At 30.9% G+C, this 18,381-nt stretch overlaps 1 protein-coding gene across 2 annotated transcripts in view; it reads left to right on the top strand.

The window, feature by feature from the left end:
• LOC139495284 (transcription factor 12-like) overlaps positions 1–8,450 on the top strand; it is a 73,824-nt gene extending 65,374 nt beyond the window's left edge. The window contains exons 17-22 of one of the 2 annotated variants that reach the window (XM_071283589.1): positions 28–148; positions 2,403–2,456; positions 3,046–3,132; positions 4,333–4,478; positions 5,352–5,474; positions 8,040–8,450. In XM_071283589.1, the coding sequence (XP_071139690.1) occupies positions 28–148; positions 2,403–2,456; positions 3,046–3,132; positions 4,333–4,478; positions 5,352–5,474; positions 8,040–8,335 (827 nt within the window). In that variant the 3' untranslated portion in view covers positions 8,336–8,450. Of the gene's footprint in view, positions 1–27; positions 149–2,402; positions 2,457–3,045; positions 3,133–4,332; positions 4,479–5,351; positions 5,552–8,039 lie in introns of both variants that reach the window. The other variant, XM_071283590.1, reaches the window with a different exon arrangement.
• Positions 8,451–18,381: the final 9,931 nt, after the last annotated feature.

The raw sequence follows: 18,381 nt of genomic DNA on the forward strand, positions 1-18,381 counted from the left end.
ATTTCAAAATGTAATTGTTTATTGCAGTACACAATTTAGAACAAAGTCAGACACTTCAACAAAAGACTGCACAGAAAGTCGATAAAAAGGACGGTAAAGGTAAAGACACAGAGACGGCCGCCAAACCACCTCCAGCTAAACGATCTCGGTAAGTCAAAAACACAAAACTGGGACACTTTTGGCAGTCTGCACGGTTAGCCACTAGTTCGATGCCCCAGACTAGTAAAATTTCATTCGGACTAGTAAGTTTTTGCAAAACTTTGTTTGGACCAATAAGAAAAATGTCAGGATATTGGTCTTCGGACTAGTAAAAGTTTTGGGTGCAGACTGCTTTTGGTATTTGGATATATGAAGATGTGGAATGAGTGTAAATGAGACAACTCTCCATCCATCCAAGTCACCATTTATTGAAGTAAACTATTATAGAGTCAAGTACACAGTGTTGGCTACGCTCACACCGAACAGCAAACTATACACATGGAAAAAAGTATTGCAACACCTTGATTTTTCAATAATTGAAAAATCAGCCTCTTTTTTTGGATGATATATAATAAAATATTTGTATAATATTATTGAAACATAGTTTATGATAACATTGGCATTGAAACGAACAAAAAATGTTTAAAAAAAAATGATTTATATAACCACAATTTTAATAACAAAATGAAGCGTTTTTTGTACAAAAAAATGCATTTTACAACTTTGACTGTAGTCGAACTTTACAATGTCAGACATTTCAAAATTAATCTTCAGATGACTGTTCACATCATGGTTGATCGTTACACGCCAAAGAATTAGTACTTTGTGCGCAGCCTCCATTCAAACGGATAACCGCATCTTAACGTCTTCTGATTCCTGCCAAAAATCGACTAATTTGTTGCTAAGGTAGCAGCAACCATTTCTGATGAAGGGCATTGTTTATTTCATGATGTGTTTGAACTGGGGTGTCCTTTCGCGCACTTCCCGCCCAATAGTGTCCCATATATGCTCGATATGGTTCAAATCTGGGCTACGATCCGTCCACAGAAGATGACCCGAATTCCATTGGAACAATGAATCTTCCTCCATGATGCTAATTTTCAATTTTAGCGAGCTCTGCACAACATTGGATACGGAAAACTGTGTGTCTGTTCGTGAACAAAGGTCTCCGAAATGGTCTTATCGCACGATAACCAGTAGCAATGAGTCAATCTCGAACAGTTCTTGTTAAAAGGTCCCTGTATGCCAAACACTCTCTTTTTTGGATTGTATTGTATGCAAGGGGTTTCCTTCTGACCAACCTTTTTTATGCTTGATTTTCCTTAGCAAATGGTATAGAGGGTCTTCTTTATTTCGGAAGGTCTTTAACATCGTTTAGTGCCATTTTTAATTCTCAAAACGACTTCTAGTGGAATGGTGATGACCAACAATACGTGCAGTTATTACAGCGACCTCCTGCTTCACTCATGCTGATAATCTGTCATCTTGCTGCAGTTAAGAGTTGTCGATGACCCATTACAAGGTGTCAATCACATAACTTTAAAATTTTGGTTATTTAAAGTGTTGAAAACAATGAGGATGAAAACACCTGTTTTGCTGTTTACGGGTACAGTAGCTGCATGTGCAGATAAAAACTTACCGAGTCGATATTTATTGATTAAACTCAGGTGATACTTAAATAATGTTTAAGAAGTTCTATTTTACCAAATTATATCACAAAAAAATAAAAAGTGTTTTTTTAATTTCAATTTCAATTTGGTGTTGCAATACTTTTTTCCATATGTATATAAAGGGCCCCAAAAAATTACTATTGTAAAACTATTCAAATGGGAAAAACAATGGTTTAATCTATATAAAAGATTTAATGGTACCAAACCTTCACCCTTATCTGAAACAATAGTGTAATGCATTTAATTTTGATAAAAGTTTTGAGTGGGGAAGAAATTTATAAATGTCAAAAAGTCAGCACAAGAGATAATCTCCTGTTTTGGATTATTTAAGTTTTTTTTTAATTTTTATATATTTGTCAAAGGTTCAAAGTATTTTTATGTCAAAATTTTATGAAAATTAAACAAGCCAAATTAATTTTAGTCGAGGTGTTTGGTACCACCTTAATGCTTTTCTGTAAAATATACAGTGGAACCTCTTTTAATCGCTATTGAATAGATTGGACTGAAAGTATTCCGACTTATCAGAGGTTCAATACATCCATGGTTGAGTGTGATGCAGTGTAGACTAATTCTTCATTCAAAATGTCACTCCAAAAAATGTATGGACAATCTTGGGCAAACTTTTTGAACATACTTTGGATACATCACTAAAATATACTAAAGAGAATTGAACATCAGTATCTGGAAGTGTAAAAATGTTTGATTGAACAATAACTTTAACAAGTCTTGAAATTTATAAGATTCTATTTATAGATGGACAGCTAAAGAGAAAGTCGTTGAGCCTGCAGGACCAGCATCACCAACATCGTAAGTTTATTTCTATGATATTTTTTTTTTAAATAGACAAACATATAAAAAAGATACCAGGATTAATATAAGTTTTGTCTACAAAAAAAGTCATGAGTGATGTTTGGATAAAAAAAAGTTTAAAAGGAATGTCATGTACAAATTTGAAGAGCTTTGAGGATTCAAAATACAAAAAAAAAAAATCTTTTTACAAACAAATGTTAAGAAATTAAGATAATTATAGCCACTCTTTTTAAACATTGCAACAAATCTTAAGATTTTAGATTGCAAATTATACTGAAAAGCTTGATGTATTTTTCGCAAAATTTTTTGGAACAAGTCCTGACTTAAAAATCTGACAAGCTGATTAAAAGTCTGCAACATGGGCTGTTCATGTTTAATGCAGTGACTTGAACCAGTGTCGTGGTTCTTAACTGTTTGTTCAAAGGGTTGTCCATGTTGAAAGTTGTGATAAAAGAAAATACCTCCAGGATTGTCCATGTTGAAAGTTGTGATATATTATCAAATGCCTTAAGGATTGTCCATGTTGAAAGTTGTGATACGAGAAAAAAAATTCTGATTTTACACAAGGTTGTTATTTATTCAACAGAAGCATTGGAGACGACCCAAATGAATCTCCTGAAACTAAACTAGAAAGAGAGAGATTGAGGAGGCAAGCCAACAATTGTAGAGAAAGGTTTGTGATTTTAAACTTTGAAAAAATGTGGAAGTTCTTGGATTTATATGATACCAATTTTTGTTGATTTCTTTGTAAATCAAAGGCGTAAATTTTAGAAAACCAATTAATTCATGTTTTATATTGATTTCTAATTTTTTATTTTTTTTCAATTGCAAAAATTGGTATTGACGAATTAAAGTACTCCCAAAGTATTTGTTTTGAATGTTTAATTGAAACATCCATGTAGTTTCATATGATTAAAAATGTTCTACTGTTCAGGAATAGCATTTAAAAAATAGTGTAGAATTTTGTTTTGAAATTCTATTCATTTTAAGATTTATAATAAAAATAACAGACTGAAATTAGAAAGTCTGTTTTATTTGACAAAGTCAACATTCAAGAAAATTTCTATTCAGAATTTTTTTTCAATTTAGACTAATGGATGGTTCAATATGTGTATGACATTGTCTGTCTTTTTTCTTAGCACTAACGATGTGGGCGAGGAGGACGAAACCACAGAAACCAAACTTCAACGGAAACTTATAAGGAGACAGGCTAATAATGCTACAGAAAGGTTAATTGTTATTATTTCCCCTAGGTGTACATTGCAATTAACTGGTTATCTCCCCTTTGTGTACATTGCAATTAACTGGTTATCTCCCCTTTATGTATTGCAATCAACTGGTTATCTCCCATTGCTGTATTCATTGCAATTAACCAATTATCTCCCGTTGGTGCATATTGCAATTTACTGAATCTTCTCTTGTGTTATTAATTGCAATGAATTAAGGTTTGAATTGAGATATTACAATGTATGTATAGATTCTTCCATGGCAGAAAAGTGGGGTTGTAAGTATTCGACAACTAAAATTTTGCAAAGGACAAACACAACTTTGGTATTTTGCAATAGTAATAATAGTTATGATAGGTCAGAAGATTATCTTTAATGACTATTCTGGGAAAAAAGATTCCACTAACTCTATGTATATATAGATTTCCCACTGCATTGAGGGCAGAAAAATCAAGGAAATAAATGAATTTTGACCAATGAAGAACTAAGAATAAGATAGAAACAAACCACATGTCGATTATATCAAAAAATTACCCATCAATGGTGGATATTTTTACTTTTTTATTCATAACATTTAATTGCAGTTTAATAGTGTAATAGAAAGACTTGTATACAAAATTGAAATGTCTGAATTTATTTATTTTCAGAGTGCGAGTACGAGATATAAACGAAGCCTTTAAAGAATTAGGAAGCATGGTAACATTACACTCAGGAAGCAGTCAACCTCTCACAAAACTAATGGTTTTACAACAGGCTGTTAATGTCATAACAACACTAGAACAACAAGTCAGAGGTTAGTTATCCATATCTGTCCTCTAGCCCCACCCTCGAGTAACATTATACTCAGGAAGCAGTCAACCTCTCACAAAACTAATGGTTTTACAACAGGCTGTTAATGTTATTTCAACACTAGAACAACAAGTCAGAGGTTAGTTATCCATATCTGTCCTCTAGCCCCAGCCTCGGGTAACATTATACTCAGGAAGCAGTCAACCTTTCACAAAACTTGTGGTTTTACAACAGGTTGTTAATGTCATAACAACACTAGAACAACAAGTCAGAGGTTAGTTATCCATACCTGTCCTCTAACTCTAACCTCTGACAACATCACTAAAACAGCATTTATAGATGATGTGGTATTATTGCCAATAATTATCAATTAAATGATGTGGATATTAGTAAGTGTAGGTCACCACACATCAACATTATCACAAACCTGTGAACAAGTGTAGGTCACCACACATCAACATTATCACAAACATGTGAACAAGTGTAGGTCACCACACATCAACATTATCACAAACCTGTGAACAAGTGTAGGTCACCACACATCAACATTATCACAAACCTGTGAACAATGAGGTCTTGAGTGCAATCCCCACATGTGGTAGGTGCACTCAATTCTGATTTTGTTTAAAAAGGATTTTAATTTTTTTGCTAAAGGTGGTAGTTCACTCCAGCTTCCAATAAAGACTGATTGCTACTAAATATCCAAAAGGGGCTTCAAATACCACACCAATTAATTCATCCTGACCTCAATTTCCAACCTTAAAAAATATGATTTTAACTCGGGTGTAAAACATTATATGGTAAACCAGTAGTAATAATACAGATTTAGAATTTTTTTGACATTTCAACTTTAACCATATCTTGTTTTTCTTTACAGAACGAAATCTCAATCCCAAAGCAGCCTGTCTGAAGAGACGGGAGGAGGAGAAAGGGGATGAGATACCAGGGGGGCGGGGCATGACTTCAGATGACATTGCTGCACAGCAAGCAGCTTTGGCAGGTAAGGTACGCAACATGTTGCTACCTCTTTTGGCAGACGACAGTTATGATGATTACGATGATATGGACTGCTAGCAGGTAAATCACATGGTTAGCATGTGAGCAGGTCATGTGACTGACAAAGTCATGTGACCATTGCGAGAGTTGGCGTAAGACATTTCAGTGATTGATGATGGACAGATTGATGAAAAATCAACTTTTTCTGTAAAAGATAAAATTTTGAAAAAAGTCCTTGTTTCTTGGGAATTTCGGGATGATTTAATATCTGAATATTTCCAACTTTCTTAGCTAGGAAAGAACTTGTAAAATTGGTAAAAATTTGTCACCCATTAAAAAGTGATCTTTAAATAATACAAAATTATTAGAATTGAGGCTTGAACAAAATTATAGTATTGGAACATGAAATGATATTTTAGATATTGATATCATTTGAACGTGAAAAAGAAAAAAATAAAGCCTTGATATTTTCTTTTTTATTAGCTTTGATACTTGAAAAAGAATAGCTTTGATACATGAAAAAAAAGTTAAATTTGATAGTAGTTATTCTGCATTTTGAAACACTGTAGCTTACAAAAGCCCTTGCCAATTTGTTGTTGTAAATTCTCTTTCCAAAATTTCTATATTTTCATCTATCTACAAATCTCTTGGTTATATGGTTTCTCCTTATCTGCTGCTAGCATGCCATATCTTCAGTTCAAGTGCACTAATATTCACTGATTCAGTTCTAGGGAATTATGGGTAATAAAGTTCTAGGGGATTCTGGGTAATACATTTCTAGGGGATTTTGGGTAATCAAGTTCTAGGGAATTCTGGGTAATCAAGATTAAGGGAGTTTTGGGTATAAGAGTTTTTTTACTTCCTTGACAACAGAAAAGTACATTTTATACCTACTCTTCAGTGAAAATGTTGAGTAGAGTAAAAAAAATCTGGATTAATTTGTCTGATCTAATGGAACAAGATGTATTTTGTTACCCAGGATTCTAAGAACTGAATCATTTTATTAATTTTATCACTAATTTGTTAATGGGGGGAGGGGTTGAGTATTCAGCAAACTTTTAGTTTCAATGTTGATGATATTAGATAACAAGCAATATTTGATGAATAAAATTATTATGTAGTTAAAAAAAAAAAAAGATATTAGATTTTGATCAGTACACACTATTTGCAAACATCAAATTATAGATTGACACAAACAATAACTGGGGGGGGGGGAATAAAGGAGACATTACCTGAAGTTAGTAAAGGCTAAATATTTTAAGGTGGTACCTAACACTACAGGGAGATAACTCTGTAAAATCAGCTAAACGTTTTAATTACATTGTGTTGTGAAGGGAATCTTAAGCTTCTCAATGATCAAAATTAGTGTTTGTCAAACTGCTATATAACCAGTGTAATTTTTCTGACAAAACGGTTGGTTCAAAATTTTAGAAATTTTTATATTTTTGTTAAAGGGTCAAAGTAAATACTTTGTCAAAATTTTATCAAAATTAAACGAGCCAAATTAATTTTAGTGAAAGTGTTAGGTACCACCTTAAATGGAAAAAAAAATACAAAATTACTCGCATATATAGGTGTATTTCTGTCAAGGTCAAAGCTCACATTATCTAGGGTCATTCCTGTTTTACGATAATTGTTGTGTTTTATTGTTTCATCTTATTTCTGATTATGATTGAAACAAATTTATATGTATTGACATTTGTGATTTTCCCTGGGTCGTGAAGGTAACCAAAAAAATCTACACAAAGATAACCCTTTATACAGTATAGAAAAGGGGGAAATCTCAAATCAAAAATACAATATTTGTTTTTTATATTGTGAAATATAATACACTGAATTTTGAACAGACCACATTCAACCAAAGAAAAAGAAAATCAGCAAAAGCATAAATCTGAATTTCATAGGCAGAAATGCAAATAGATAAAAATAAATAAGAAAAAGTGTCAAAAAAAAAAAAAAAAAAAAAAACAAAGGAGGATAGCAGTTACATAAATATGGGCTTATTTTGGCATTACAATGCACATATATTGGGTACTTGTATCATTAAGTCATGCTGAATTACTGAAATCTTCCCTATTTCAGCATTTTATTTAAATTTTAGACGGTTTCCGTCTTAAATGAAAACGGCCGCATTCCTGTTCATTCTTGATATTGAAATGTAAGTTGTGTTTAATGATAATACATAACCTATATAAAGATTGAGGATGAACACTGATGCAGCCACTTTCATTTTTGACAGAAACCATATGAAAAGTGACAGTTTTTGGCATATTTCATAGATTTTCATATTTAAGCTTGAACGGGAGTGTTTTTAATGAGTGGATCAGTTAAAATCTTTCACAAAAAATAATTGGAATCAATTGAAATAGACATTTAAGGGTTTAAAAAGTGTCCAAAATCTTTCGTTCGATGAACTTGAAATTTGAGGCCAAAACCGGCCCTTACCGGACCTACTCCTTTATTGTTGCTGCTGGTAAGATACCACACAAAAAATTGTGTGTTTGTTATTTCTTGTTCATGTATTAATTTTTACGAGAAAATATTAAATTTTGTTTTTTCAACATTACAGCTAGTCCGTCCATAGGAAATCGAGTGGGATCAATGCATGGGAATTATTCTTATATGTCTGGACAAGAAAACAATCCTTTATCTATGTCGGACAAATACGGTGACGTTAAATACGACTGTCGTGAAAGTCCTTCCAAGCCCGTCATGGATGGGTCACAGACAATGTCGGCCATGCATCATAACATGTACGGTATGATGCAGGACCAATGTGGCCCAGATATATCATGTCTCGCCCAGGGAATGTCATCGGAACCTCAGCATCAACAACATCAACAACATGATCAAGGGAACTGCTAGCAGAACAATTTTAAGACTGCTTTCTCGTGGTACCAGTTCATCAAAACAACAACATCAACATGAGCAAGGGAACTGCTAGCAGAACATTTTTAAGACTGCTTTCTCGTGGTACCAGTTCATCAAAACAAAAAAACATTTGTGGGTCATATTTTGTCGTCTGCTCTAAAGTTGTAAATGATCTTTTGTTATTGAGGAGGAGTTTTTTTGTTTGTATAAGGATTTGTTAGTAATTGAGAATCTCGATTTTGAATTTGCATCTCTAATAATTAGATATTTTCCGTTAATAACTTCACATTTTTAATCAAGATTTATTTTTTTTGAAAAATGATTTTACGTAGGGGTTTGAAGCATGTTGAATAATCCCGCTGTTTTAAACCATGCCAAAAGAAAAATCATTGCCAAAAAATTATTTGAATTTGAAATTCAGATTCTCAGATATTGTAAAAAGATTATGAAGTTCAAGATTGAGTGATTTCTTTTTATAAAGTTCAAGATTTAAATGATGGGAGTTAAGGAATACACTGATGCAATAAATTTGTGTTTATATTTTTGTTACTAATAACTATGGTTGTATTTGTTCATATTTAAAGTGCTTTTGTCCATTATTTAAATTAAGTTTTTGTATTATTATCTTTTAGATTTTTATGGAGTACTAACTTCAGACTGTATGTGTGTATGATAATTATCTTTCCGGTTGAACAACTACACTGTTTGTGTCATACAAAGTCTAAAATATTTTGTATTAAATTATGATTGAATGATGATGATTAAATGATAGGCTTAGGAACATTAAGTTGAACTTAAGGGGATTGACCTTGGTTCAGGGAGATAACTCTTTAAATCAGTTAAACGTTTGTAAAAGTCAAGTTCATCAATGTATTTAAAGCATTTACCTGAAACAGATTGAAAATAATCTATGTAACCTAGAAGCTTAGAATATATTCTTCAAAAATGGTTGACACAAACGTACTGATGATTTTAAGAGTTACTTCCCTTAACCTAGGTCTACCTCCTTAACAAGGTTAGAAATGAAAGTTTGATTTCTCCATATTTTTTGTACTTACAAATGGTCCGAGAACACAATTATGTTGTAGTGCATTTCTTTTAGAACATAAATGAAAATAAAAAAAATCCCACCTGCGCTTTCTCAAAGAAATTTTTACAGTGTGCTGTACTACTTTTGGGACAAATTATATCAAAATTATAGAAAACTTCATTGGCTCTAACTCAAAATATGGACAATTCTATGTTTAGGGCGTCATGAAATCTTTTGACAGCTTCCAAAGAGCTAATTTTTAACCTTTTTCATCTGGACCAAATCACTACTTTCCTTTAAAATTCTGGACCCAATTTTTTTTACAGTGTAATTTCACCCCCCTACTTGCAATTTGAGGCATTAAACATGGAGAAATAAATTTGGAAGGGGTATAAAAATTAATGGCAAGTAACCCACTGTCAACACTAGGGACTATATTCGTGAACAACGAAAATCAAGGGACGACAATTGTGGTCTCGGACCATATCCAATCAGATGTTTCTGCTTTGTGGAATTTGTACATACAAAAACTTATTTGGTTTAAGTTGACAAAGATAACTTTTGAACAAACAAATCTTGAAGATTTATCAGTTTTCTTTTACCAATTATCTATGTCTCAAATCAGTTTTAACTGGACTTGCTAAGTTGTGTAAAGTTGTGAACCACAAGTTGCATTTTCTTCACACAGATGTGTGTAGTTATGAACCACACTTTGTATAATCTTCACACAGATCTGTTAAATTTAAGAATCTGTTGTTAAATTATTTCGTAGTTCCAATTATGTTCTAATGAATTTGGATGAAATATGGTGCTTTTTAAAGCCAAAAATTGCTAAAGTAAATTTTTTTTTAAGCTATGATATTATTTTTGTTTTTTCAATCTACAATACAGTTATCAACTGTATTCAATTCTGACAATGCTTCAGATAATTTAGAATGTGAAAGAAAACACAGAAAAAATATTTTTATTTACACATGTATGTCTAGTTTTTTAGGCAGCCGTTATTAAAAATGCCTTTTTTCCCTGTAGATGAAAAGCTCAAAATAAGAAATCTCTGAATATAGATCTGAATTTAACCACAGCAAATTTGCTGTCAAAACATAAGTTAATCTCCATGACACAAATATATTTTGAAATTTGAAATTTTCAGATTTTTTTATATTTTTTGAAAACATCTTGTCACTTGATTTAACTATTGAAATTTTCAATGATTTTTCTGAATAATTTTTTTTTATAGAAATCAATATTAAAATGTACTATTTTTATTTAAAAATGCATTAATTTCTGTTTCATATATATATTTATTTTCACAGGGTTAAACTTGCAATAAAAATTGATATGAAATAATATACACACTGAAGTTTTTGTGAAATATTTTTAGTTCCAATCATTAAGTTTTAATATATTTGATCATGTTCATCTAATTTAAATCAGATTTCTGTAGTTGAGACAATATGAAAAGTTGATGATTTAATTCAACCACAGTTCTTAAACATTTTGGAAACCGTTTTTTTTTTTAAATTCATCAAATGTTAAGAGTTCATGACTTGTTATATGCAATTTTTTTTTTTTTTTTTTTTTTACTTTTTTAAATAAAATTGAGAATGGAAATGGGGAATGTGTCAAAGAGACAACAACCCGACCATAGAAAAAACAACAGCAGAAGGTCACCAACAGGTCTTCAATGTTGCGAGAAATTCCCGCACCCGGAGGCGTCCTTCAGCTGGCCCCTAAACAAATATATACTAGTTCAGTGATAATGAACGCCATACTAATTTCAACATTTGGTTTAAAATGGGTTATTTTTCCTTTATAGATGCTAAATATGTCCATTCTCAGTTTTAAAAGGATTTATTTTTGTAAACAAATAACAGAAACAACTTTTGATGTTGTCATGACTACAGAAATGTAAACAATGTGGTGCAGTTTGCCGTCTGCTCAGATAATTTGTACATAGTGCATCAAAACATTGTAATATACCCATCTGTCTGAGTGATATGTGATAATACAAGTCACAAGTGTGTACATGTGTAATTACAAGTGTGTTCGTTGTGTATATGTGTGTGAACAAAGCTGAAACTAGGTCTGAAATATTGGTTAAAGGGTTGTTGATAACGATGAAAAATCTGTTTCAAATTTTCTTATTTTGAAGTTGAAATTATATCTTATATTTTGATGTGAATTGTTAGACTTAATTAAGGTGGTACCTAACACTACAGGGAGATAACTCTGTAAAATCAGCATAACGTTTTAATGAAGTTGTGTTCATGAGGGAATAATAAGCTTCTCAATGATCAAAATAAGTGTTTGTCAAACTGCTATATAACCAGTGTAATTTTTCTGATTAAACGGTTGGTTCAAATTTTTGAAATTTTTATATTTTTGTCAAAGGGTCAAAGTAAATACTTTGTCAAAATTTAAAGAAAATTAAACGAGCCAAATTAATTTTAGTCAAAGTGTTGGGTACAAATTTGAAACAAAAGTTTTACTCATGGTAAACAAGATACTTTGTTATATTAATCTAGATATTTTTCAGATTAGCTAAGAATATTTGTATTGAATGATCAATACAATGTTAAATATAAGGTGTATATGGCACACAGATAGATCGAAGAGAGAAATTTTTATATGAGATAGACAAATAATATCATAATAAAACATTTATTTTGTTTTAATAAGTAGAAAGGAAGTTTATAAACTAAATAAACAAAACCATAAGTAACCTCAGCCTTTGACCTTGGTGAATATAGAAGTTTAATAATTTTGGTCAATAAATTTCTTGTCCACTTCATAAAAGTTTTTTGTGTAAGACTATAATTATATTATATAGTAATCTACTAATTTATTTCGTTATGTTCAAAACAAATGAATACTTTGTTTAAAATGAATGAATGTGCATGCATGCGAGTTTGTATATTTGATTAACAAACTTTTTAACATTTTTTGACCAATTTTGATTTTTACCAAACATATCTCTCAGCTGATATTTTAGATAGACCATTTGCATTATTTTTTCATTCCTGACTGATTTTTTTTTTTTTTTTAGTTTGTACCTTTAAAATGTAGGGTAGCCAAAAGATTTTTATAACATGGTGCTGAATTTTTCATATTTTTTTTTTCTTTCACTCAATCTGATGTACATTTAAATATAAGTGTTTAGCTGAAAATTCTATGGTCATGTATTGTTCTGGCATCAAAATAAAAGATGGCTGTTAATTTTTTGGCTTCAATTTATTGTTAAGAACTTTTAAAAGCCAAGATTTTTTTTAAGAATTTGATGTATATGAAATTTTGACATGAAAAAAATCATTTCACTGTATGATTTTTTTTTTTCAAGCCACAACCAAAATGGTTTTTTTTTACCAATTAGAAAATTGTTAACATTTACATACAAATTGTATACATCTATATTTTGGATATTTTTAATGTGTCTCAATTACCAAGTTAAGAAATGATATACAACCTCATAAGTAAAATCTGGAAATTTTGAGAATTTGAATCTTCTGTGGTGAAAGTTGAAAAAACAATTTTATTTTAATTTTGCTGGAATGTATAAGTACAGATTATTTTGCTGCTAACTGTTTCAAAATTGGCTCTTTAAATAAAAATAAAAAAAGGGGGGGGGGGGGGGGGGGTAGGATATTGGATGATATTCATTTCTAGAACTGTCACTGTTTTTATTTTGATAAGATCTGTTAAATGTTTTGTGTTGAAGATATTAATTCTTCTTTTTTTTTTTACAATTGTGTAACAATTACATCATGTATTTAATATTTGGATATATTAAGATGAAAATTTGCACCAAATGAAATTGATTTGTTTCACAATGAAATCTGTTTTTCTAATGTTTTTGAATATGTCCAGAAATCTTGAAAGTATAAAATTATGTATTACTATTTTTTTTTTTATTTGTTGGCTTCAGTAAAATGTTCAATCTATGATTTTCATATAATGTTGCAATATTTGAATCTCAAAACATATTGTTGGCATGCAAATATTAGTTCATCAAAGGGACATAAATCATGTATGAGAGGGGAGTTAACTCATATCATCCTTCATCCAAATTTAAAGAGATCGTGCCTATTTTGTAGATTAAACAAGTAAATAATTGAACATTTGTACATTTGATTGTATTTAATATCATATAATACACTTCCAACATATTTTTTTTTCAATAACTGTTACATAGAGAATTTAGCCAAAATTAAAACCAAATGCTATTAAAAAATAGTTTTTTGAAATTACATGTGTATGTTTATAATGTTGAAGTGAAGACTAGAAGTGGGCAGGGCATCCTCTACTCTGAACTTGAATGTGACCAGAAAAAAATATTTTATAAAGGATAAAGTTCAAGATTAAAATGATGAAGTTCAGGATTACACTAATGTGATATCTGGTTGTGAAGACCCAATGATTTTCAAGCAATAAAGAGACAATAGTCACAAGCTATTAAACACAAATATGATCTGAATATTTATACATATCGACTGCCAGTCAAGAACACTGCCACACCCCTTGCCCTGCCCACTTCTGTCTTCTATCTTTGTTTGACTACTTTATGGTATAGTCATTGCTGAAAATGACACTTAATAAAATTTTATTATAGTTTGTGTGTGTCTTTTTTTCTGTTTAATAAATGCCATTCAACCAACAACAAAAAAATCTAGCAACATTAGTATCATCATCAGTTTGTGTGTATATTTATGCATTCAACCAACAACAAAAAAATCTACCAACATCAGTATCATCAACAGTTTGTGTGTTTATGTATGCATTCAACCAACAACAATAAAATCTACCAACACTAGTATTATCAACAGTTTGTGTGTGTATGTATGCATTCAACCAACAACAATAAAATCTAGCAACATTAGTATCATCAACAGTTTGTGTGTATATGTATGCATTCAACCAACAACAAAAAAATCTACCAACATTAGTACCATCAACAGTTTGTGTGTATATGTATGCATTCAACCAACAACAACAAAATCTACCAACATAAGTATCATCAACAGTTTGAGTGTATATATATGCATTCAACCAACATCAACAAAATCTACCAACATCAGTATCATCAACAGTTTGTGTGTATATGTATGCATTCAACCAACAACAACAAAATCTAGCAACATTAGTATCATCAACAGTTTGTGTGTATATATATGCATTCAACCAACAACAACAAAATCTACCAACATTAGTATCATCAACAGTTTGAGTGTATATGTATGCATTCAACCAACAACAAAAAAATCTACCAACATTAGTATCATCAACAGTTTGAGTGTATATGTATGCATTCAACCAACAACAAAAAAATCTACCAACATAAGTATCATCAACAGTTTGAGTGTATATATATGCATTCAACCAACATCAACAAAATCTACCAACATCAGTATCATCAACAGTTTGTGTGTATATGTATGCATTCAACCAACAACAACAAAATCTAGCAACATTAGTATCATCAACAGTTTGTGTGTATATGTATGCATTCAACCAACAACAAAAAAATCTACCAACATAAGTATCATCAACAGTTTGAGTGTATATGTATGCATTCAACCAACAACAACAAAATCTAGCAACATTAGTATCATCAACAGTTTGTGTGTATATGTATGCATTCAACCAACAACAACAAAATCTACCAACATTAGTATCATCAACAGTTTGAGTGTTTATGTATGCATTCAACCAACATCTATAAAATCTACCAACATTAGTATCATCAACAGTTTGTGTGTTTATGTATGCATTCAACCAACATCTATAAAATCTACCAACATTAGTATCATCAACAGTTTGTGTGTTTATGTATGCATTCAACCAACATCTATAAAATATACCAACATTAGTATCATCAACAGTTTGTTTGTATATATATGCATTCAACCAACAAAAACAAAATCTACCAACATAAGTATCATCAACAGTTTGAGTGTATATATATGCATTCAACCAACAACAACAAAATCTACCAACATTAGTATCATCAACAGTTTGAGTGTATATGTATGCATTCAACCAACAACAACAAAATCTAGCAACATTAGTATCATCATCAGTTTGTGTGTATATTTATGCATTCAACCAACAACAAAAAAATCTACCAACATCAGTATCATCAACAGTTTGTGTGTATATGTATGCATTCAACCAACAACAACAAAATCTAGCAACATTAGTATCATCAACAGTTTGTGTGTATATATATGCATTCAACCAACAACAACAAAATCTACCAACATTAGTATCATCAACAGTTTGAGTGTATATGTATGCATTCAACCAACAACAAAAAAATCTACCAACATTAGTATCATCAACAGTTTGAGTGTATATGTATGCATTCAACCAACAACAACAAAATCTACCAACATAAGTATCATCAACAGTTTGAGTGTATATATATGCATTCAACCAACATCAACAAAATCTACCAACATCAGTATCATCAACAGTTTGTGTGTATATGTATGCATTCAACCAACAACAACAAAATCTAGCAACATTAGTATCATCAACAGTTTGTGTGTATATATATGCATTCAACCAACAACAACAAAATCTACCAACATTAGTATCATCAACAGTTTGAGTGTTTATGTATGCATTCAACCAACATCTATAAAATCTACCAACATTAGTATCATCAACAGTTTGTGTGTTTATGTATGCATTCAACCAACATCTATAAAATCTACCAACATTAGTATCATCAACAGTTTGTGTGTTTATGTATGCATTCAACCAACATCTATAAAATATACCAACATTAGTATCATCAACAGTTTGTTTGTATATATATGCATTCAACCAACAAAAACAAAATCTACCAACATAAGTATCATCAACAGTTTGAGTGTATATATATGCATTCAACCAACAACAACAAAATCTAGCAACATTAGTATCATCAACAGTTTGTGTGTATATATATGCATTCAACCAACAACAACAAAATCTACCAACATTAGTATCATCAACAGTTTGAGTGTATATGTATGCATTCAACCAACAACAAAAAAATCTACCAACATTAGTATCATCAACAGTTTGAGTGTATATGTATGCATTCAACCAACAACAACAAAATCTACCAACATAAGTATCATCAACAGTTTGAGTGTATATATATGCATTCAACCAACATCAACAAAATCTACCAACATCAGTATCATCAACAGTTTGTGTGTATATGTATGCATTCAACCAACAACAACAAAATCTAGCAACATTAGTATCATCAACAGTTTGTGTGTATATATATGCATTCAACCAACAACAACAAAATCTACCAACATTAGTATCATCAACAGTTTGAGTGTATATGTATGCATTCAACCAACAACAACAAAATCTACCAACATTAGTATCATCAACAGTTTGTGTGTATATGTATGCATTCAACCAACAACAAAAAAATCTACCAACATAAGTATCATCAACAGTTTGAGTGTATATGTATGCATTCAACCAACAACAACAAAATCTAGCAACATTAGTATCATCAACAGTTTGTGTGTATATGTATGCATTCAACCAACAACAACAAAATCTACCAACATTAGTATCATCAACAGTTTGAGTGTTTATGTATGCATTCAACCAACATCTATAAAATCTACCAACATTAGTATCATCAACAGTTTGTGTGTTTATGTATGCATTCAACCAACATCTATAAAATCTACCAACATTAGTATCATCAACAGTTTGTGTGTTTATGTATGCATTCAACCAACATCTATAAAATATACCAACATTAGTATCATCAACAGTTTGTTTGTATATATATGCATTCAACCAACAAAAACAAAATCTACCAACATAAGTATCATCAACAGTTTGTGTGTATATGTATGCATTCAACCAACAACAATAAAATCTACCCACATCTATAAAATCTACCAACATTAGTATCATCAACAGTTTGTGTGTATATGTATGTATTCAACCAACAACAATAAAATCTACCATTATTAGTATCATCAACAGTTTGTGTGTATATGTATGCATTCAACCAACAACAATAAAATCTACCAACATCTATAAAATCTACCAACATCTATAAAATCTACCAACATTAGTATCATCAACAGTTTGTGTGTATATGTATGCATTCAACCAACAACAATAAAATCTACCAACATCTATAAAATCTACCAAAATTAGTATCATCAACAGTTTGTGTGTTTATGTATGCATTCAACCAACAACAATAAAATCTACCAACATTAGTATCATCAACAGTTTGAGTGTTTATGTATGCATTCAACCAAAAACAAAAAATCTACCATCATCAGTATCATCAACAGTTTGTGTGTATATGTATGCATTCAATTAACAACAAAAAAATCTACCAACTTTAGTATCACCAGCCGACTGTTGAAGTCAGAGCTGCTTTTTTTAAATTCTCTGGAATGAAAAGGCAACAACAAGATGAATATATTTCAACTGTGAAAATATTTAAAACTTTTAAATAAATATCAAGAGAGAACTTTCTGTGTTCACCAATACATCTCAAAGTTTTTCTATTGAATTAAGTCATCAAATTTCGATTCCACTTCCTCCCTAGAAGAAGAAATCAAAGGTGTGAATTTCCAATCACATAAATGAAAGATCTCTGTTGGTTTGAATAAAACTTGAGGTACGAATATATGCCAATGAGACTGCAACCCAACAGCAATAATGACCTTAAGAAATATAGAGGACAATATAGCAATCAATGATAGACCAGTGTCTGAACAGTATTGCAACAAGAGTGTACATACTGAAATGTCTTTTATTTCTAACAATGATTTTACAAGTCTCACATGAATTGATTGATAACAATAAGGTAAAGGAGAGGTAAACACCTGACAATCATTCCATACACTAAATATAGTTGACCTTTTGCTTAGCGTGTTCAAGAAACAAACAAAATATTGAACTATGAATTGTAGTCAAGGGTCAGGGCTGATATGCTCAAGAGTGTACATGCTGAAATGTCTTGCCTTCT

The sequence above is a fragment of the Mytilus edulis genome, chromosome 11, assembly GCF_963676685.1.
Source record: "Mytilus edulis chromosome 11, xbMytEdul2.2, whole genome shotgun sequence".
In the NCBI taxonomy this organism is placed as follows: domain Eukaryota; kingdom Metazoa; phylum Mollusca; class Bivalvia; order Mytilida; family Mytilidae; genus Mytilus; species Mytilus edulis.